The 20,857-nt window shown below is 35.8% G+C and overlaps 1 protein-coding gene across 6 annotated transcripts in view; it reads right to left on the bottom strand.

The window, feature by feature from the left end:
- The window catches only part of C2CD5 (C2 calcium dependent domain containing 5), a 584,106-nt gene that overhangs the window by 199,170 nt on the left and 364,079 nt on the right, over positions 1-20,857 (bottom strand). For all 6 annotated transcript variants that reach the window (XM_053719104.1, XM_053719103.1, XM_053719107.1 and 3 more), the window contains one exon: positions 15,428-15,489. In XM_053719104.1, coding sequence (XP_053575079.1) covers positions 15,428-15,489 — 62 coding nt within the window. The remainder of the gene's footprint in view (positions 1-15,427; positions 15,490-20,857) is intronic.

The raw sequence follows: 20,857 nt of genomic DNA on the forward strand, positions 1-20,857 counted from the left end.
AGGTGTATTTGTTTTACAGACACACTGTGTGCTTATTACTTGTGAGAGGTGTATTTGTTTTACAGACACACTGTGTGCTTATTACTTGTGAGAAGCGTATTTGTTTTACAGACACACTGTGTGCTTATTACTTGTGAGAAGTGTATTTGTTTTACAGACACACTGTGTGCTTATTACTTGTGAGAGGTGTATTTGTTTTACAGACACACTGTGCTTATTACTTGTGAGAGGTGTATTTGTTTTACAGATACACTGTGTGCTTATTACTTGTGAGAAGTGTATTTGTTTTACAGACACACTGTGTGCTTATTACTTGTGAGATGTGTATTTGTTTTACAGACACACTGTGTGCTTATTACTTGTGAGAGGTGTATTTGTTTTACAGACACACTGTGTGCTTATTACTTGTGAGAAGTGTATTTGTTTTACAGACACACTGTGTGCTTATTACTTGTGAGAGGTGTATTTGTTTTACAGACACACTGTGTGCTTATTACTTGTGAGAAGTGTATTTGTTTTACAGACACACTGTGTGCTTATTACTTTTGAGAAGTGTATTTGTTTTACAGACACACTGTGTGCTTATTACTTGTGAGAGGTGTATTTGTTTTACAGACACACTGTGTGCTTATTACTTGTGAGAGGTGTATTTGTTTTACAGACACACTGTGTGCTTATTACTTGTGAGAGGTGTATTTGTTTTACAGACACACTGTGTGCTTATTACTTGTGAGAGGTGTATTTGTTTTACAGACACACTGTGCTTATTACTTGTGAGAGGTGTATTTGTTTTACAGACACACTGTGTGCTTATTACTTGTTGGAGGTGTATTTGTTTTACAGACACACTGTGTGCTTATTACTTGTGAGAGGTGTATTTGTTTTACAAACACACTGTGCGCTTATTACTTGTGAGAAGTGTATTTGTTTTACAGACACACTGTGTGCTTATTACTTGTGAGAGGTGTATTTGTTTTACAGACACACTGTGTGCTTATTACTTGTGAGAGGTGTATTTGTTTTACAGACACACTGTGTGCTTATTACTTGTGAGAGGTGTATTTGTTTTACAGACACACTGTGTGCTTATTACTTGTGAGAGGTGTATTTGTTTTACAGACACACTGTGTGCTTATTACTTGTGAGAAGTGTATTTGTTTTACAGACACACTGTGTGCTTATTACTTGTGAGAGGTGTATTTGTTTTACAGACACACTGTGTGCTTATTACTTGTGAGAGGTGTATTTGTTTTACAGACACACTGTGTGCTTATTACTTGTGAGAGGTGTATTTGTTTTACAAACACATTGTGCTTATTACTTGTGAGAGGTGTATTTGTTTTACAGACACACTGTGTGCTTATTACTTGTTGGAGGTGTATTTGTTTTACAGACACACTGTGTGCTTATTACTTGTGAGAGGTGTATTTGTTTTACAAACACACTGTGCGCTTATTACTTGTGAGAAGTGTATTTGTTTTACAGACACACTGTGTGCTTATTACTTGTGAGAGGTGTATTTGTTTTACAGACACACTGTGTGCTTATTACTTGTGAGAGGTGTATTTGTTTTACAGACACACTGTGTGCTTATTACTTGTGAGAGGTGTATTTGTTTTACAGACACACTGTGTGCTTATTACTTGTGAGAGGTGTATTTGTTTTACAGACACACTGTGTGCTTATTACTTGTGAGAAGTGTATTTGTTTTACAGATACATTGTGCTTATTACTTGTGAGAGGTGTATTTGTTTTACAGAAACACTGTGTGCTTATTACTTGTGAGAAGTGTATTTGTTTTACAGACACACTGTGTGCTTATTACTTGTGAGAAGTGTATTTGTTTTACAGACACTGTGTGCTTATTACTTGTGAGAAGTGTATTTGTTTTACAGACACACTGTGTGCTTATTACTTGTGAGAAGTGTATTTGTTTTACAGACACTGTGTGCTTATTACTTGTGAGAGGTGTATTTGTTTTACAGACAGACTGTGCGCTTATTACTTGTGAGAAGTGTATTTGTTTTACAGACACTGTGTGCTTATTACTTGTGAGAAGTGTATTTGTTTTACAGACACTGTGTGCTTATTACTTGTGAGAGGTGTATTTGTTTTACAGACACACTGTGTGCTTATTACTTGTGAGAAGTGTATTTGTTTTACAGATACATTGTGCTTATTACTTGTGAGAAGTGTATTTGTTTTACAGATACATTGTGCTTATTACTTGTGAGAAGTGTATTTGTTTTACAGACACTGTGTGCTTATTACTTGTGAGAAGTGTATTTGTTTTACAGATACATTGTGCTTATTACTTGTGAGAAGTGTATTTGTTTTACAGATACATTGTGCTTATTACTTGTGAGAAGTGTATTTGTTTTACAGAAACATTGTGTGCTTATTACTTGTGGGAAGTGAATTTGTTTTACAGACACACTGTGTGCTTATTACTTGTGAGAGGTGTATTTGTTTTACAGACACACTGTGCTTATTACTTGTGGGAAGTGAATTTGTTTTACAGACACACTATGCACTTATTACATGTGGGAAGTGTATTTGTTTTACAGACACACTGTGTGCTTATTACTTGTGAGAAGTGTATTTGTTTTACAGATACATTGTGCTTATTACTTGTGGGAAGTGAATTTGTTTTACAGACACACTGTGTGCTTATTACTTGTGGGGAAGTGTATTTGTTTTACAGACACACTGTGTGCTTATTACTTGTGAGAAGTGTATTTGTTTTACAGACACACTGTGTGCTTATTATTTGTGAGAAGTGTATTTGTTTTACAGACACACTGTGCTTATTACTTGTGAGAAGTGTATTTGTTTAACAGACACACTGTGTGCTTATTACTTGTGAGAGGTGTATTTGTTTTACAAACACACTGTGCTTATTACTTGTGAGAGGTGTATTTGTTTTACAGACACACTGTGTGCTTATTACTTGTGAGAGGTGTATTTGTTTACAGACACACTGTGTGCTTATTACTTGTGAGAGGTGTATTTGTTTTACAGACACACTGTGTGCTTATTACTTGTTGGAGGTGTATTTGTTTTACAGACACACTGTGTGCTTATTACTTGTGAGAAGTGTATTTGTTTTACAGACACACTGTGTGCTTATTACTTGTGAGAGGTGTATTTGTTTTACAAACACATTGTGCTTATTACTTGTGAGAAGTGTATTTGTTTTACAGACACACTGTGTGCTTATTACTTGTGAGAGGTGTATTTGTTTTACAGACACACTGTGTGCTTATTACTTGTGAGAGGTGTATTTGTTTTACAGACACACTGTGTGCTTATTACTTGTGAGAGGTGTATTTGTTTTACAGACACACTGTGTGCTTATTACTTGTGAGAGGTGTATTTGTTTTACAGACACACTGTGTGCTTATTACTTGTGAGAAGTGTATTTGTTTTACAGACACACTGTGTGCTTATTACTTGTGAGAAGTGTATTTGTTTTACAGACACACTGTGTGCTTATTACTTGTGAGAGGTGTATTTGTTTTACAGACACAGTGTGCTTATTACTTGTGAGAGGTGTATTTGTTTTACAGATACACTGTGTGCTTATTACTTGTGAGAAGTGTATTTGTTTTACAGACACACTGTGTGCTTATTACTTGTGAGATGTGTATTTGTTTTACAGACACACTGTGTGCTTATTACTTGTGAGAGGTGTATTTGTTTTACAGACACACTGTGTGCTTATTACTTGTGAGAAGTGTATTTGTTTTACAGACACACTGTGTGCTTATTACTTGTGAGAGGTGTATTTGTTTTACAGACACACTGTGTGCTTATTACTTGTGAGAAGTGTATTTGTTTTACAGACACACTGTGTGCTTATTACTTGTGAGAAGTGTATTTGTTTTACAGACACACTGTGTGCTTATTACTTGTGAGAGGTGTATTTGTTTTACAGACACACTGTGTGCTTATTACTTGTGAGAGGTGTATTTGTTTTACAGACACACTGTGTGCTTATTACTTGTGAGAGGTGTATTTGTTTTACAGACACACTGTGTGCTTATTACTTGTGAGAGGTGTATTTGTTTTACAAACACACTGTGCTTATTACTTGTGAGAGGTGTATTTGTTTTACAGACACACTGTGTGCTTATTACTTGTGGGAGGTGTATTTGTTTTACAGACACACTGTGTGCTTATTACTTGTGAGAGGTGTATTTGTTTTACAAACACACTGTGCGCTTATTACTTGTGAGAAGTGTATTTGTTTTACAGACACACTGTGTGCTTATTACTTGTGAGAAGTGTATTTGTTTTACAGACACACTGTGTGCTTATTACTTGTGAGAAGTGTATTTGTTTTACAGACACACTGTGTGCTTATTACTTGTGAGAGGTGTATTTGTTTTACAGACACACTGTGTGCTTATTACTTGTGAGAGGTGTATTTGTTTTACAGACACACTGTGTGCTTATTACTTGTGAGAGGTGTATTTGTTTTACAGACACACTGTGTGCTTATTACTTGTGAGAGGTGTATTTGTTTTACAGACACACTGTGTGCTTATTACTTGTGAGAGGTGTATTTGTTTTACAGACACACTGTGTGCTTATTACTTGTGAGAGGTGTATTTGTTTTACAAACACACTGTGCTTATTACTTGTGAGAGGTGTATTTGTTTTACAGACACACTGTGTGCTTATTACTTGTTGGAGGTGTATTTGTTTTACAGACACACTGTGTGCTTATTACTTGTGAGAGGTGTATTTGTTTTACAAACACACTGTGCGCTTATTACTTGTGAGAAGTGTATTTGTTTTACAGACACACTGTGTGCTTATTACTTGTGAGAGGTGTATTTGTTTTACAGACACACTGTGTGCTTATTACTTGTGAGAGGTGTATTTGTTTTACAGACACACTGTGTGCTTATTACTTGTGAGAGGTGTATTTGTTTTACAGACACACTGTGTGCTTATTACTTGTGAGAGGTGTATTTGTTTTACAGACACACTGTGTGCTTATTACTTGTGAGAAGTGTATTTGTTTTACAGATACATTGTGCTTATTACTTGTGAGAGGTGTATTTGTTTTACAGACACACTGTGTGCTTATTACTTGTGAGAAGTGTATTTGTTTTACAGACACACTGTGTGCTTATTACTTGTGAGAAGTGTATTTGTTTTACAGACACTGTGTGCTTATTACTTGTGAGAAGTGTATTTGTTTTACAGACACACTGTGTGCTTATTACTGGTGAGAAGTGTATTTGTTTTACAGACACTGTGTGCTTATTACTTGTGAGAGGTGTATTTGTTTTACAGACAGACTGTGCGCTTATTACTTGTGAGAAGTGTATTTGTTTTACAGACACTGTGTGCTTATTACTTGTGAGAAGTGTATTTGTTTTACAGACACTGTGTGCTTATTACTTGTGAGAGGTGTATTTGTTTTACAGACACACTGTGTGCTTATTACTTGTGAGAAGTGTATTTGTTTTACAGATACATTGTGCTTATTACTTGTGAGAAGTGTATTTGTTTTACAGATACATTGTGCTTATTACTTGTGAGAAGTGTATTTGTTTTACAGACACAGTGTGCTTATTACTTGTGAGAAGTGTATTTGTTTTACAGATACATTGTGCTTATTACTTGTGAGAAGTGTATTTGTTTTACAGATACATTGTGCTTATTACTTGTGAGAAGTGTATTTGTTTTACAGATACATTGTGCTTATTACTTGTGAGAGGTGTATTTGTTTTACAGACAGACTGTGCGCTTATTACTTGTGAGAAGTGTATTTGTTTTACAGACACACTGTGTGCTTATTACTTGTGAGAAGTGTATTTGTTTTACAGACACACTGTGTGCTTATTACTTGTGAGAAGTGTATTTGTTTTACAGACACACTGTGTGCTTATTACTTGTGAGAAGTGTATTTGTTTTACAGACACACTGTGCTTATTACTTGTGAGAGGTGTATTTGTTTTACAGACACACTGTGCTTATTACTTGTGAGAGGTGTATTTGTTTTACAGACACACTGTGCTTATTACTTGTGGGAGGTGTATTTGTTTTACAGACACACTGTGCTTATTACTTGTGGAAGGTGTATTTATTTTACAGACACACTGTGCTTATTACTTGTGAGACGTGTATTTGTTTTACAGACACACTGTGCTTATTACTTGTGGAAGGTGTATTTATTTTACAGACACACTGTGCTTATTACTTGTGGAAGGTGTATTTATTTTACAGACACACTGTGCTTATTACTTGTGAGAGGTGTATTTGTTTTACAGACACACTGTGTGCTTATTACTTGTGAGAGGTGTATTTGTTTTACAGACACACTGTGTGCTTATTACTTGTGAGAGGTGTATTTGTTTTACAGACACACTGTGTGCTTATTACTTGTGGGAAGTGTATTTGTTTTACAGACACACTGTGTGCTTATTACTTGTGGGAGGTGTATTTGTTTTACAGACAGACTGCGCTTATTACTTGTGAGAGGCGTATTTGTTTTACAGAAACATTGTGTGCTTATTACTTGTGGGAAGTGAATTTGTTTTACAGACACACTGTGTGCTTATTACTTGTGAGAGGTGTATTTGTTTTACAGACACACTGTGCTTATTACTTGTGGGAAGTGAATTTGTTTTACAGACACACTATGCACTTATTACATGTGGGAAGTGTATTTGTTTTACAGACACACTGTGTGCTTATTACTTGTGAGAAGTGTATTTGTTTTACAGATACATTGTGCTTATTACTTGTGGGAAGTGAATTTGTTTTACAGACACACTGTGCACTTATTACTTGTGGGAAGTGTATTTGTTTTACAGACACACTGTGTGCTTATTACTTGTGAGAAGTGTATTTGTTTTACAGACACACTGTGTGCTTATTACTTGTGAGAAGTGTATTTGTTTTACAGACACTGTGTGCTTATTACTTGTGAGAGGTGTATTTGTTTTACAGACACACTGTGTGCTTATTACTTGTGAGAAGTGTATTTGTTTTACAGATACATTGTGCTTATTACTTGTGAGAAGTGTATTTGTTTTACAGATACATTGTGCTTATTACTTGTGAGAAGTGTATTTGTTTTACAGACACTGTGTGCTTATTACTTGTGAGAAGTGTATTTGTTTTACAGATACATTGTGCTTATTACTTGTGAGAAGTGTATTTGTTTTACAGATACATTGTGCTTATTACTTGTGAGAAGTGTATTTGTTTTACAGAAACATTGTGTGCTTATTACTTGTGGGAAGTGAATTTGTTTTACAGACACACTGTGTGCTTATTACTTGTGAGAGGTGTATTTGTTTTACAGACACACTGTGCTTATTACTTGTGGGAAGTGAATTTGTTTTACAGACACACTATGCACTTATTACATGTGGGAAGTGTATTTGTTTTACAGACACACTGTGTGCTTATTACTTGTGAGAAGTGTATTTGTTTTACAGATACATTGTGCTTATTACTTGTGGGAAGTGAATTTGTTTTACAGACACACTGTGCACTTATTACTTGTGGGAAGTGTATTTGTTTTACAGACACACTGTGTGCTTATTACTTGTGAGAAGTGTATTTGTTTTACAGACACACTGTGTGCTTATTACTTGTGAGAAGTGTATTTGTTTTACAGACACACTGTGCTTATTACTTGTGAGAAGTGTATTTGTTTAACAGACACACTGTGTGCTTATTACTTGTGAGAGGTGTATTTGTTTTACAAACACACTGTGCTTATTACTTGTGAGAGGTGTATTTGTTTTACAGACACACTGTGTGCTTATTACTTGTGAGAGGTGTATTTGTTTACAGACACACTGTGTGCTTATTACTTGTGAGAGGTGTATTTGTTTTACAGACACACTGTGTGCTTATTACTTGTTGGAGGTGTTTTTGTTTTACAGACACACTGTGTGCTTATTACTTGTGAGAAGTGTATTTGTTTTACAGACACACTGTGTGCTTATTACTTGTGAGATGTGTATTTGTTTTACAGACACACTGTGTACTTATTACTTGTGAGAAGTGTATTTGTTTTACAGACACACTGTGTGCTTATTACTTGTGAGAGGTGTATTTGTTTTACAAACACATTGTGCTTATTACTTGTGAGAAGTGTATTTGTTTTACAGACACACTGTGTGCTTATTACTTGTGAGAGGTGTATTTGTTTTACAGACACACTGTGTGCTTATTACTTGTGAGAGGTGTATTTGTTTTACAGACACACTGTGTGCTTATTACTTGTGAGAGGTGTATTTGTTTTACAGACACACTGTGTGCTTATTACTTGTGAGAGGTGTATTTGTTTTACAGACACACTGTGTGCTTATTACTTGTGAGAAGCGTATTTGTTTTACAGACACACTGTGTGCTTATTACTTGTGAGAAGTGTATTTGTTTTACAGACACACTGTGTGCTTATTACTTGTGAGAGGTGTATTTGTTTTACAGACACACTGTGCTTATTACTTGTGAGAGGTGTATTTGTTTTACAGATACACTGTGTGCTTATTACTTGTGAGAAGTGTATTTGTTTTACAGACACACTGTGTGCTTATTACTTGTGAGATGTGTATTTGTTTTACAGACACACTGTGTGCTTATTACTTGTGAGAGGTGTATTTGTTTTACAGACACACTGTGTGCTTATTACTTGTGAGAAGTGTATTTGTTTTACAGACACACTGTGTGCTTATTACTTGTGAGAGGTGTATTTGTTTTACAGACACACTGTGTGCTTATTACTTGTGAGAAGTGTATTTGTTTTACAGACACACTGTGTGCTTATTACTTTTGAGAAGTGTATTTGTTTTACAGACACACTGTGTGCTTATTACTTGTGAGAGGTGTATTTGTTTTACAGACACACTGTGTGCTTATTACTTGTGAGAGGTGTATTTGTTTTACAGACACACTGTGTGCTTATTACTTGTGAGAGGTGTATTTGTTTTACAGACACACTGTGTGCTTATTACTTGTGAGAGGTGTATTTGTTTTACAAACACACTGTGCTTATTACTTGTGAGAGGTGTATTTGTTTTACAGACACACTGTGTGCTTATTACTTGTTGGAGGTGTATTTGTTTTACAGACACACTGTGTGCTTATTACTTGTGAGAGGTGTATTTGTTTTACAAACACACTGTGCGCTTATTACTTGTGAGAAGTGTATTTGTTTTACAGACACACTGTGTGCTTATTACTTGTGAGAGGTGTATTTGTTTTACAGACACACTGTGTGCTTATTACTTGTGAGAGGTGTATTTGTTTTACAGACACACTGTGTGCTTATTACTTGTGAGAGGTGTATTTGTTTTACAGACACACTGTGTGCTTATTACTTGTGAGAGGTGTATTTGTTTTACAGACACACTGTGTGCTTATTACTTGTGAGAGGTGTATTTGTTTTACAGACACACTGTGTGCTTATTACTTGTGAGAGGTGTATTTGTTTTACAGACACACTGTGTGCTTATTACTTGTGAGAGGTGTATTTGTTTTACAGACACACTGTGTGCTTATTACTTGTGAGAGGTGTATTTGTTTTACAAACACACTGTGCTTATTACTTGTGAGAGGTGTATTTGTTTTACAGACACACTGTGTGCTTATTACTTGTGAGAGGTGTATTTGTTTTACAGACACACTGTGTGCTTATTACTTGTGAGAGGTGTATTTGTTTTACAAACACACTGTGCGCTTATTACTTGTGAGAAGTGTATTTGTTTTACAGACACACTGTGTGCTTATTACTTGTGAGAGGTGTATTTGTTTTACAGACACACTGTGTGCTTATTACTTGTGAGAGGTGTATTTGTTTTACAGACACACTGTGTGCTTATTACTTGTGAGAGGTGTATTTGTTTTACAGACACACTGTGTGCTTATTACTTGTGAGAGGTGTATTTGTTTTACAGACACACTGTGTGCTTATTACTTGTGAGAAGTGTATTTGTTTTACAGATACATTGTGCTTATTACTTGTGAGAGGTGTATTTGTTTTACAGACACACTGTGTGCTTATTACTTGTGAGAAGTGTATTTGTTTTACAGACACACTGTGTGCTTATTACTTGTGAGAAGTGTATTTGTTTTACAGACACTGTGTGCTTATTACTTGTGAGAAGTGTATTTGTTTTACAGACACACTGTGTGCTTATTACTTGTGAGAAGTGTATTTGTTTTACAGACACTGTGTGCTTATTACTTGTGAGAGGTGTATTTGTTTTACAGACAGACTGTGCGCTTATTACTTGTGAGAAGTGTATTTGTTTTACAGACACTGTGTGCTTATTACTTGTGAGAAGTGTATTTGTTTTACAGACACTGTGTGCTTATTACTTGTGAGAGGTGTATTTGTTTTACAGACACACTGTGTGCTTATTACTTGTGAGAAGTGTATTTGTTTTACAGATACATTGTGCTTATTACTTGTGAGAAGTGTATTTGTTTTACAGATACATTGTGCTTATTACTTGTGAGAAGTGTATTTGTTTTACAGACACTGTGTGCTTATTACTTGTGAGAAGTGTATTTGTTTTACAGATACATTGTGCTTATTACTTGTGAGAAGTGTATTTGTTTTACAGATACATTGTGCTTATTACTTGTGAGAAGTGTATTTGTTTTACAGATACATTGTGCTTATTACTTGTGAGAGGTGTATTTGTTTTACAGACAGACTGTGCGCTTATTACTTGTGAGAAGTGTATTTGTTTTACAGACACACTGTGTGCTTATTACTTGTGAGAAGTGTATTTGTTTTACAGACACACTGTGTGCTTATTACTTGTGAGAAGTGTATTTGTTTTACAGACACACTGTGTGCTTATTACTTGTGAGAAGTGTATTTGTTTTACAGACACACTGTGCTTATTACTTGTGAGAGGTGTATTTGTTTTACAGACACACTGTGCTTATTACTTGTGAGAAGTGTATTTGTTTTACAGACACACTGTGCTTATTACTTGTGGGAGGTGTATTTGTTTTACAGACACACTGTGCTTATTACTTGTGGAAGGTGTATTTATTTTACAGACACACTGTGCTTATTACTTGTGAGACGTGTATTTGTTTTACAGACACACTGTGCTTATTACTTGTGGAAGGTGTATTTATTTTACAGACACACTGTGCTTATTACTTGTGGAAGGTGTATTTATTTTACAGACACACTGTGCTTATTACTTGTGAGAGGTGTATTTGTTTTACAGACACACTGTGTGCTTATTACTTGTGAGAGGTGTATTTGTTTTACAGACACACTGTGTGCTTATTACTTGTGAGAGGTGTATTTGTTTTACAGACACACTGTGTGCTTATTACTTGTGGGAAGTGTATTTGTTTTACAGACACACTGTGTGCTTATTACTTGTGGGAGGTGTATTTGTTTTACAGACAGACTGCGCTTATTACTTGTGAGAGGCGTATTTGTTTTACAGAAACATTGTGTGCTTATTACTTGTGGGAAGTGAATTTGTTTTACAGACACACTGTGTGCTTATTACTTGTGAGAGGTGTATTTGTTTTACAGACACACTGTGCTTATTACTTGTGGGAAGTGAATTTGTTTTACAGACACACTATGCACTTATTACATGTGGGAAGTGTATTTGTTTTACAGACACACTGTGTGCTTATTACTTGTGAGAAGTGTATTTGTTTTACAGATACATTGTGCTTATTACTTGTGGGAAGTGAATTTGTTTTACAGACACACTGTGCACTTATTACTTGTGGGAAGTGTATTTGTTTTACAGACACACTGTGTGCTTATTACTTGTGAGAAGTGTATTTGTTTTACAGACACACTGTGTGCTTATTATTTGTGAGAAGTGTATTTGTTTTACAGACACACTGTGCTTATTACTTGTGAGAAGTGTATTTGTTTAACAGACACACTGTGTGCTTATTACTTGTGAGAGGTGTATTTGTTTTACAAACACACTGTGCTTATTACTTGTGAGAGGTGTATTTGTTTTACAGACACACTGTGTGCTTATTACTTGTGAGAGGTGTATTTGTTTTACAGACACACTGTGTGCTTATTACTTGTGAGAAGTGTATTTGTTTTACAGACACACTGTGTGCTTATTACTTGTTGGAGGTGTATTTGTTTTACAGACACACTGTGTGCTTATTACTTGTGAGAAGTGTATTTGTTTTACAGACACACTGTGTGCTTATTACTTGTGAGAGGTGTATTTGTTTTACAGACACACTGTGTACTTATTACTTGTGAGAAGTGTATTTGTTTTACAGACACACTGTGTGCTTATTACTTGTGAGAGGTGTATTTGTTTTACAAACACATTGTGCTTATTACTTGTGAGAAGTGTATTTGTTTTACAGACACACTGTGTGCTTATTACTTGTGAGAGGTGTATTTGTTTTACAGACACACTGTGTGCTTATTACTTGTGAGAGGTGTATTTGTTTTACAGACACACTGTGTGCTTATTACTTGTGAGAGGTGTATTTGTTTTACAGACACACTGTGTGCTTATTACTTGTGAGAGGTGTATTTGTTTTACAGACACACTGTGTGCTTATTACTTGTGAGAAGCGTATTTGTTTTACAGACACACTGTGTGCTTATTACTTGTGAGAAGTGTATTTGTTTTACAGACACACTGTGTGCTTATTACTTGTGAGAGGTGTATTTGTTTTACAGACACACTGTGCTTATTACTTGTGAGAGGTGTATTTGTTTTACAGATACACTGTGTGCTTATTACTTGTGAGAAGTGTATTTGTTTTACAGACACACTGTGTGCTTATTACTTGTGAGATGTGTATTTGTTTTACAGACACACTGTGTGCTTATTACTTGTGAGAGGTGTATTTGTTTTACAGACACACTGTGTGCTTATTACTTGTGAGAAGTGTATTTGTTTTACAGACACACTGTGTGCTTATTACTTGTGAGAGGTGTATTTGTTTTACAGACACACTGTGTGCTTATTACTTGTGAGAAGTGTATTTGTTTTACAGACACACTGTGTGCTTATTACTTTTGAGAAGTGTATTTGTTTTACAGACACACTGTGTGCTTATTACTTGTGAGAGGTGTATTTGTTTTACAGACACACTGTGTGCTTATTACTTGTGAGAGGTGTATTTGTTTTACAGACACACTGTGTGCTTATTACTTGTGAGAGGTGTATTTGTTTTACAGACACACTGTGTGCTTATTACTTGTGAGAGGTGTATTTGTTTTACAAACACACTGTGCTTATTACTTGTGAGAGGTGTATTTGTTTTACAGACACACTGTGTGCTTATTACTTGTTGGAGGTGTATTTGTTTTACAGACACACTGTGTGCTTATTACTTGTGAGAGGTGTATTTGTTTTACAAACACACTGTGCGCTTATTACTTGTGAGAAGTGTATTTGTTTTACAGACACACTGTGTGCTTATTACTTGTGAGAGGTGTATTTGTTTTACAGACACACTGTGTGCTTATTACTTGTGAGAAGTGTATTTGTTTTACAGACACACTGTGTGCTTATTACTTGTGAGAGGTGTATTTGTTTTACAGACACACTGTGTGCTTATTACTTGTGAGAGGTGTATTTGTTTTACAGACACACTGTGTGCTTATTACTTGTGAGAAGTGTATTTGTTTTACAGATACATTGTGCTTATTACTTGTGAGAGGTGTATTTGTTTTACAGACACACTGTGTGCTTATTACTTGTGAGAAGTGTATTTGTTTTACAGACACACTGTGTGCTTATTACTTGTGAGAAGTGTATTTGTTTTACAGACACTGTGTGCTTATTACTTGTGAGAAGTGTATTTGTTTTACAGACACACTGTGTGCTTATTACTTGTGAGAAGTGTATTTGTTTTACAGACACTGTGTGCTTATTACTTGTGAGAGGTGTATTTGTTTTACAGACAGACTGTGCGCTTATTACTTGTGAGAAGTGTATTTGTTTTACAGACACTGTGTGCTTATTACTTGTGAGAAGTGTATTTGTTTTACAGACACTGTGTGCTTATTACTTGTGAGAGGTGTATTTGTTTTACAGACACACTGTGTGCTTATTACTTGTGAGAAGTGTATTTGTTTTACAGATACATTGTGCTTATTACTTGTGAGAAGTGTATTTGTTTTACAGATACATTGTGCTTATTACTTGTGAGAAGTGTATTTGTTTTACAGACACTGTGTGCTTATTACTTGTGAGAAGTGTATTTGTTTTACAGATACATTGTGCTTATTACTTGTGAGAAGTGTATTTGTTTTACAGATACATTGTGCTTATTACTTGTGAGAAGTGTATTTGTTTTACAGATACATTGTGCTTATTACTTGTGAGAGGTGTATTTGTTTTACAGACACTGTGTGCTTATTACTTGTGAGAAGTGTATTTGTTTTACAGACACACTGTGCTTATTACTTGTGAGAGGTGTATTTGTTTTACAGACACACTGTGTGCTTATTACTTGTGAGAAGTGTATTTGTTTTACAGACACACTGTGTGCTTATTACTTGTGAGAAGTGTATTTGTTTTACAGACACACTGTGTGCTTATTACTTGTGAGAGGTGTATTTGTTTTACAGACACACTGTGCTTATTACTTGTGAGAGGTGTATTTGTTTTACAGACACACTGTGTGCTTATTACTTGTGAGAGGTGTATTTGTTTTACAGACACACTGTGTGCTTATTACTTGTGAGAAGTGTATTTGTTTTACAGACACACTGTGTGCTTATTACTTGTGAGATGTGTATTTGTTTTACAGACACACTGTGTGCTTATTACTTGTGAGAGGTGTATTTGTTTTACAGACACACTGTGTGCTTATTACTTGTGAGAGGTGTATTTGTTTTACAGACACACTGTGTGCTTATTACTTGTGAGAAGTGTATTTGTTTTACAGACACACTGTGTGCTTATTACTTGTGAGAGGTGTATTTGTTTTACAGACACACTGTGTGCTTATTACTTGTGAGAAGTGTATTTGTTTTACAGACACACTGTGTGCTTATTACTTTTGAGAAGTGTATTTGTTTTACAGACACACTGTGTGCTTATTACTTGTGAGAGGTGTATTTGTTTTACAGACACACTGTGTGCTTATTACTTGTGAGAGGTGTATTTGTTTTACAGACACACTGTGTGCTTATTACTTGTGAGATGTGTATTTGTTTTACAGACACACTGTGTACTTATTACTTGTGAGAAGTGTATTTGTTTTACAGACACACTGTGTGCTTATTACTTGTGAGAGGTGTATTTGTTTTACAGACACACTGTGCGCTTATTACTTGTGGTGTATTTTCTAAGCCTACTACAGGAAATGTCTTTGCTATAATGACTCCGTTTATATACTGTAGTGTTCTTGCTTTATATTAAATTTAATTTATTTTCCAGTAGTTGTTGTGACCCTGTATTACCTGTATATGTGGTGTCAAGTTATTTATACCAGGCATAATTTCTGTATTGCAGCTGTAAAAACCTATGTACAAAATGCAGAAACATTATAAAGTGAATATGAAGTACGTTACTTAAATGATTAACAATTATAATTTACAGCAAGATAGCCAGCTTTCCACCTATAGACCACATGCAGACCTCTGCACTTTTTTAAACTCCATTTAACAGCAAGAGAAGCGTTCATCTAGGAATGAACAGTGGTTCAGTAGCTTGTTCTTGGGTGGGTCACTACTGGGAGCAGCTGATTTTAACCCAAATGTGCTTTTCACAGCTCAGAACTTTGCTGAAGTATCAATCTGATGGCACCAAAAAAGCGAAGGCCAATCCCTGAAATACCAGGCTATTCTCATTATAGCACATACATATGATCCTCTCAGCAACTAATCACAGGGTAAATTGGTGCCGCTGTAATCAGAAACCTCTTCTATACTTTCACTGTAGAACAGCCATATATGAAGCGTTCACAGCACCTTATAGTAAAAACATTCCTTTATTTGAGCAGCATAGAAAACAGCATTGAACAGCATAGAATACAAGCAACGTTTTGGGCGTCTCCGCCCTTAATCATACATGACTCTCCGCCCTTAATCATACATGACTTATGTTTTTACTATAAGGTGCTGTGAACGCTTCATAAGAGGCAATTCTCCTCTGAATGACAAACATGGCAACCACAGATGGTTGTTCATTGGCTGAGCACTTCTCTTGCTGTTAATATGTAAATAAAAAGTTTAAAGTAAAACAAATTAAAATAGTTTGAATTATTTTGGTACAAAAACACAAATAATAATTCTTCCATTTACTAATCAATGTGAAACCCCCTTGCTGATGCAGTTATCACTCCATTTGAAAATCTTACTTTCGTGAGGACAAAATGCACACACTTAGCGCTTGCCTCAGTTGTGAGCCAGTATGATGCATTAATCTTCTGTCTAGTAATTCCAGAGGTGAAGCAAACTCATTTGGTGAATAAAACATGATATATAAGAAAGAAAATATGTATGCTTACCTGATAAATTAATTTATTTCATGGTGGTGAGAGTCCATGAGCCATTACTCCTGAGATTCAACTCCTGGCAACTAGGAGGCAAAGATTCTAAAAGCTATAACAGCACTTAATCTATCTCACCTCTATGCTATTCTAGTCTGATCTACAGCCAAGAAAGAAAGTTATCAAGTAAGCATAAAATTTGTTTTCTTTCATAAGGTTGTGTGAGTCCACGAGCCATTACTCCTGGGAACTAATATCCAAGCTGTGTTCGTCAGTTAAGAGGGAGTTTCCCTATGAACTGTATGCTTTCAAGGCAAATGCCCATTGTTGATTTGCACAATGTTGGGGCTCGGCATCTTTTCTCAAAATACCAAACACATAAAAGTGGTAGAATTTAGAGAAAGTATGCTGCTGCCTTGCAAATTTATTCAATACAATCCTCTGTCAGTATATGGCCCGGGTTATAACACAAAATATTTAATAATTATTCTTTAAAACCAACTCCCAATAAAATGCATATACTAAGACAATAAAATTAATATAAATTCCTAAGTTCTTTTTTTTAGTTAATATTTATAGACACATTAAAATACATTTGTAGGAGCCAGGATAGGAGTCAATACTATACACGTTTAAAACTATAAAATATGCTATGCAAAGTTCATAAAAGTTGCATTATTCACAATAGTCTCCCAAATCAGAGTTGCATTTAAAATACCAAAATGAGACCAAGATATTAGCTACTACCATCCAGACTGGTACAATTTTAAAAGTGCTTGGTTAAACAACAGGACAATATACACTCTAATTGAAACACCAGAAGATTATATATATATATATATATATATAACATAATGTATGTAAGAACTTACCTGATAAATTCATTTCTTTCATATTAGCAAGAGTCCATGAGCTAGTGACGTATGGGATATACATTCCTACCAGGAGGGGCAAAGTTTCCCAAACCTCAAATGCCTATAAATACACCCCTCACCACACCCACAAATCAGTTTAACGAATAGCCAAGAAGTGGGGTGATAAGACAAAAGTGCGAAAGCATAAAAAATAAGGAATTGGAATAATTGTGCTTTATACAAAAAAATCATAACCACCACAAAAAAGGGTGGGCCTCATGGACTCTTGCTAATATGAAAGAAATTAATTTATCAGGTAAGTTCTTACATAAATTATGTTTTCTTTCATGTAATTAGCAAGAGTCCATGAGCTAGTGACGTATGGGATAATGACTACCCAAAATGTGGATCTTCCACGCAAGAGTCACTAGAGAGGGAGGGATAAAATAAAGACAGCCAATTCCGCTGAAAATAATCCACACCCAAAACAAAGTTTAAATCTTATAATGAAAAAAACTGAAATTATAAGCAGAAGAATCAAACTGAAACAGCTGCCTGAAGTATTTTTCTACCAAAAACTGCTTCAGAAGAAGAAAACACATCAAAATGGTAGAATTTAGTAAAAATAAGCAAAGAAGATCAAGTTGCTGCTTTGCAAATCTGATCAACCGAAGCTTCATTCATAAACGCCCAGGAAGTAGAAACTGACCTAGTAGAATGAGCTGTAATCCTTTGGGGCAGAGTTTTACCCGACTCAACATAAGCATGATGAATTAAAGATTTCAACCAAGATGCCAAAGAAATGGCAGAGGCCTTCTGACCTTTCCTAGAACTGGAAAAGATAACAAAAAGACTAGAAGTCTTTCGGAATGCTTAGTAGCTTCAACATAATATTTCAAAGCTCTAACTACATCCAAAGAATGCAATGATCTCTCCTTAGAATTCTTAGGATTAGGACATAATGAAGGAACTACAATTTCTCTACTAATGTTGTTAGAATTCACAACCTTAGGTAAAAATGTAAAAGAAGTTCGCAACACCGCCTTATCCTGATGAAAAATCAGAAAAGGAGACTCACAAGAAAGAGCAGAAAATTCAGAAACTCTTCTAGCAGAAAAGATGGCCAAAAGAAACAAAACTTTCCAAGAAAGTAATTTAATGTCCAGAGAATGCATAGGTTCAAACGGAGTAGCTTGAAGAGCCCCCAGAACCAAATTCAAACTCCAAGGAGGAGAGATTGACTTAATAACAAGTTTTATACGAACCAAAGCTTGTACAAAACAATAAAAATCAGGAAAACTAGCAATCTTTCTGTGAAAAAGAACAGAAAGAGCAAAGATTTGTCCTTTTAAGGAACTTGCAGACAAAACTTATCCAAAACATCCTGAAGAAACTGTAAAATTCTAGGAATTCTAAAAGAATGCCAAGAAAAATGATGAGAAAAATACCAAAAAATGCAAGTCTTCCAGACTCGATAATATATCATCCTAGATACAGATTTACGAGCCTGCAACATAGTATTAATTACGGAGTCAGAGAAACCTCTATGACTGAGAATCAAGCGTTCAATCTCCATACCTTCACTTTAAGGATTTGAGATCCTGATGAAAAAAAAGGACCTTGTGATAGAAGGTCTGGACTTAACGGAAGAGTCCACGGATGGCAAGGAGCCATCCGGACAAGATCCGCATACCAAAACCTGTGAGGCCATGCTGGAGCCACCAGCAGAATAAACAAACGCTCCTTTAGAAGTTTGGAAACCACTCTTGAAAGAAGAACTAGAGGCGGAAAGATATAGCAGGATGATATTTCCAAGGAAGTGACAATGCATCCACTGCTTCCGCCTGAGGATCCCTGGATCTGGACAGACACCTGGGAAGCTTCTTGTTTAGATGAGAAGTCATCAGATCTATTTCTGGAAGTCCCCATATTTGAACAATCTGAAGAAATACCACTGGGTGAAGAGACCATTCGCCCGGATGTAGCATTTGGCGACTGAGATAATCCGCTTCCCAATTGTCTATACCTGGGATATGAACCGCAGAAATTAGACAGGAGCTGGATTTCGCCCATACAAGTATTCGAGATACTTCCTTTATAGCCAGAGGACTGTGAGTCCCTCATGATGATTGACATATGCCACATTCGTGACATTGTCCATCTGAAAACAAATGAACGACTCTCTCTTTAGAAGAGGCCACGACTGAAGAGTTCTGAAAATTGCACGGAGTTCCAAAATGTTGATTGGAAATCTCACCTCCTGAGATTCCCAAACCCCTTGTGCTGTCAGAAACCCCCATACAGCTCCCCAACCTGTCAGACTTGCATCTGTTGAGATCACAGTCCAGGTTGAAAGAACAAAAGAAGCCCCCTGAACTAAACGATGGTGGTCTGTACCATGTCAGAGGGTGTCGAACAATCGGTTTTAAAGATATTAAAATGAGATATCTTTGTATAATCCTTGCACCACTGGTTCAGCATACAGAGCTGAAGAGGTCGCATGTGAAAATGAGCAAAGGGGAACACGTCCAATGCAGCAGTCATAAGAACCTAGAATTTCCATGCATAAAGCTACCGAAGGGAATGATTGAGACTGAAGGTTTCGATAAGCTGAAACCAAATTCAGACGTCTCTTGTCCGACAGAGACAGAGTCATGGACACTGAATCTATCTGGAAACCTAAAAAAGGTTACTCTTGTCTGAGGAATCAACAAACTGATTAGTTAATTGATCCTCCAACCATGTTCTTAAAGAAACAACACTCATAAAAAGCCGGAAAGGATCTTTCCATTGAAAATGAGCAAAGGGAATTGAATCCAATGCTGTTAAAACTTCTATGCATATATAGCAACTGAAGGAAATAATAGAGACTAAAGGTACCGACAGACGGAACCCAATACAAATTGTCCCTTGTCCGATAGAGACAAAGACAGTGACATAAACCATCTGGAAACCTAAAAAAGGTGACCCTTACGTGAGGAATCAAGAACTTTTGAAAAAAAGATCCTCTAACTATGTCCTGAAGAGCAAAGTGAATCATATGAGATTTCGCATCCTCAGGAAATAATCTGAATGAAAACAGAAAAATATGCATTTATTGTATCTAATGAAAACAAATAATGCTATCAGTGACCATAAAAAGGCAGAATAGTTGGAATAAAACTCCAAAACCCAGTTACTAAAAAAGGAACTGGAAGAAATACCCCAGAAGATTCCAGGTCTGAGCAGCGCTTGAACCCCATGGGTGCCCAGCCATGCTTCAACAGTACCCAGAATATAAAGGACAGAAACACACTTAAAGAAAGTGTTAGCCTTACTGGAATAAAATCAAAGAAATTTAGACAAAATAGAACCAAATAAATTTCAAAGAAGTCTTAACCTGCCCCTTACCAGCCAAGCTGGAATACGGCACGTACATCGCAATATTAGGGAGCTGATTCGAACCCCAATTATAAACATGTTACTTGGGAAAGAACTCAGGAATTTGTTCCTTAATAAGAACAACCAAACTAGTATAAGCTTAAAGTTTTAGTCTTAGAACTCAA

This window comes from Bombina bombina, chromosome 6 (assembly GCF_027579735.1).
Source record: "Bombina bombina isolate aBomBom1 chromosome 6, aBomBom1.pri, whole genome shotgun sequence".
NCBI classification, from domain to species: Eukaryota; Metazoa; Chordata; class Amphibia; order Anura; family Bombinatoridae; genus Bombina; species Bombina bombina.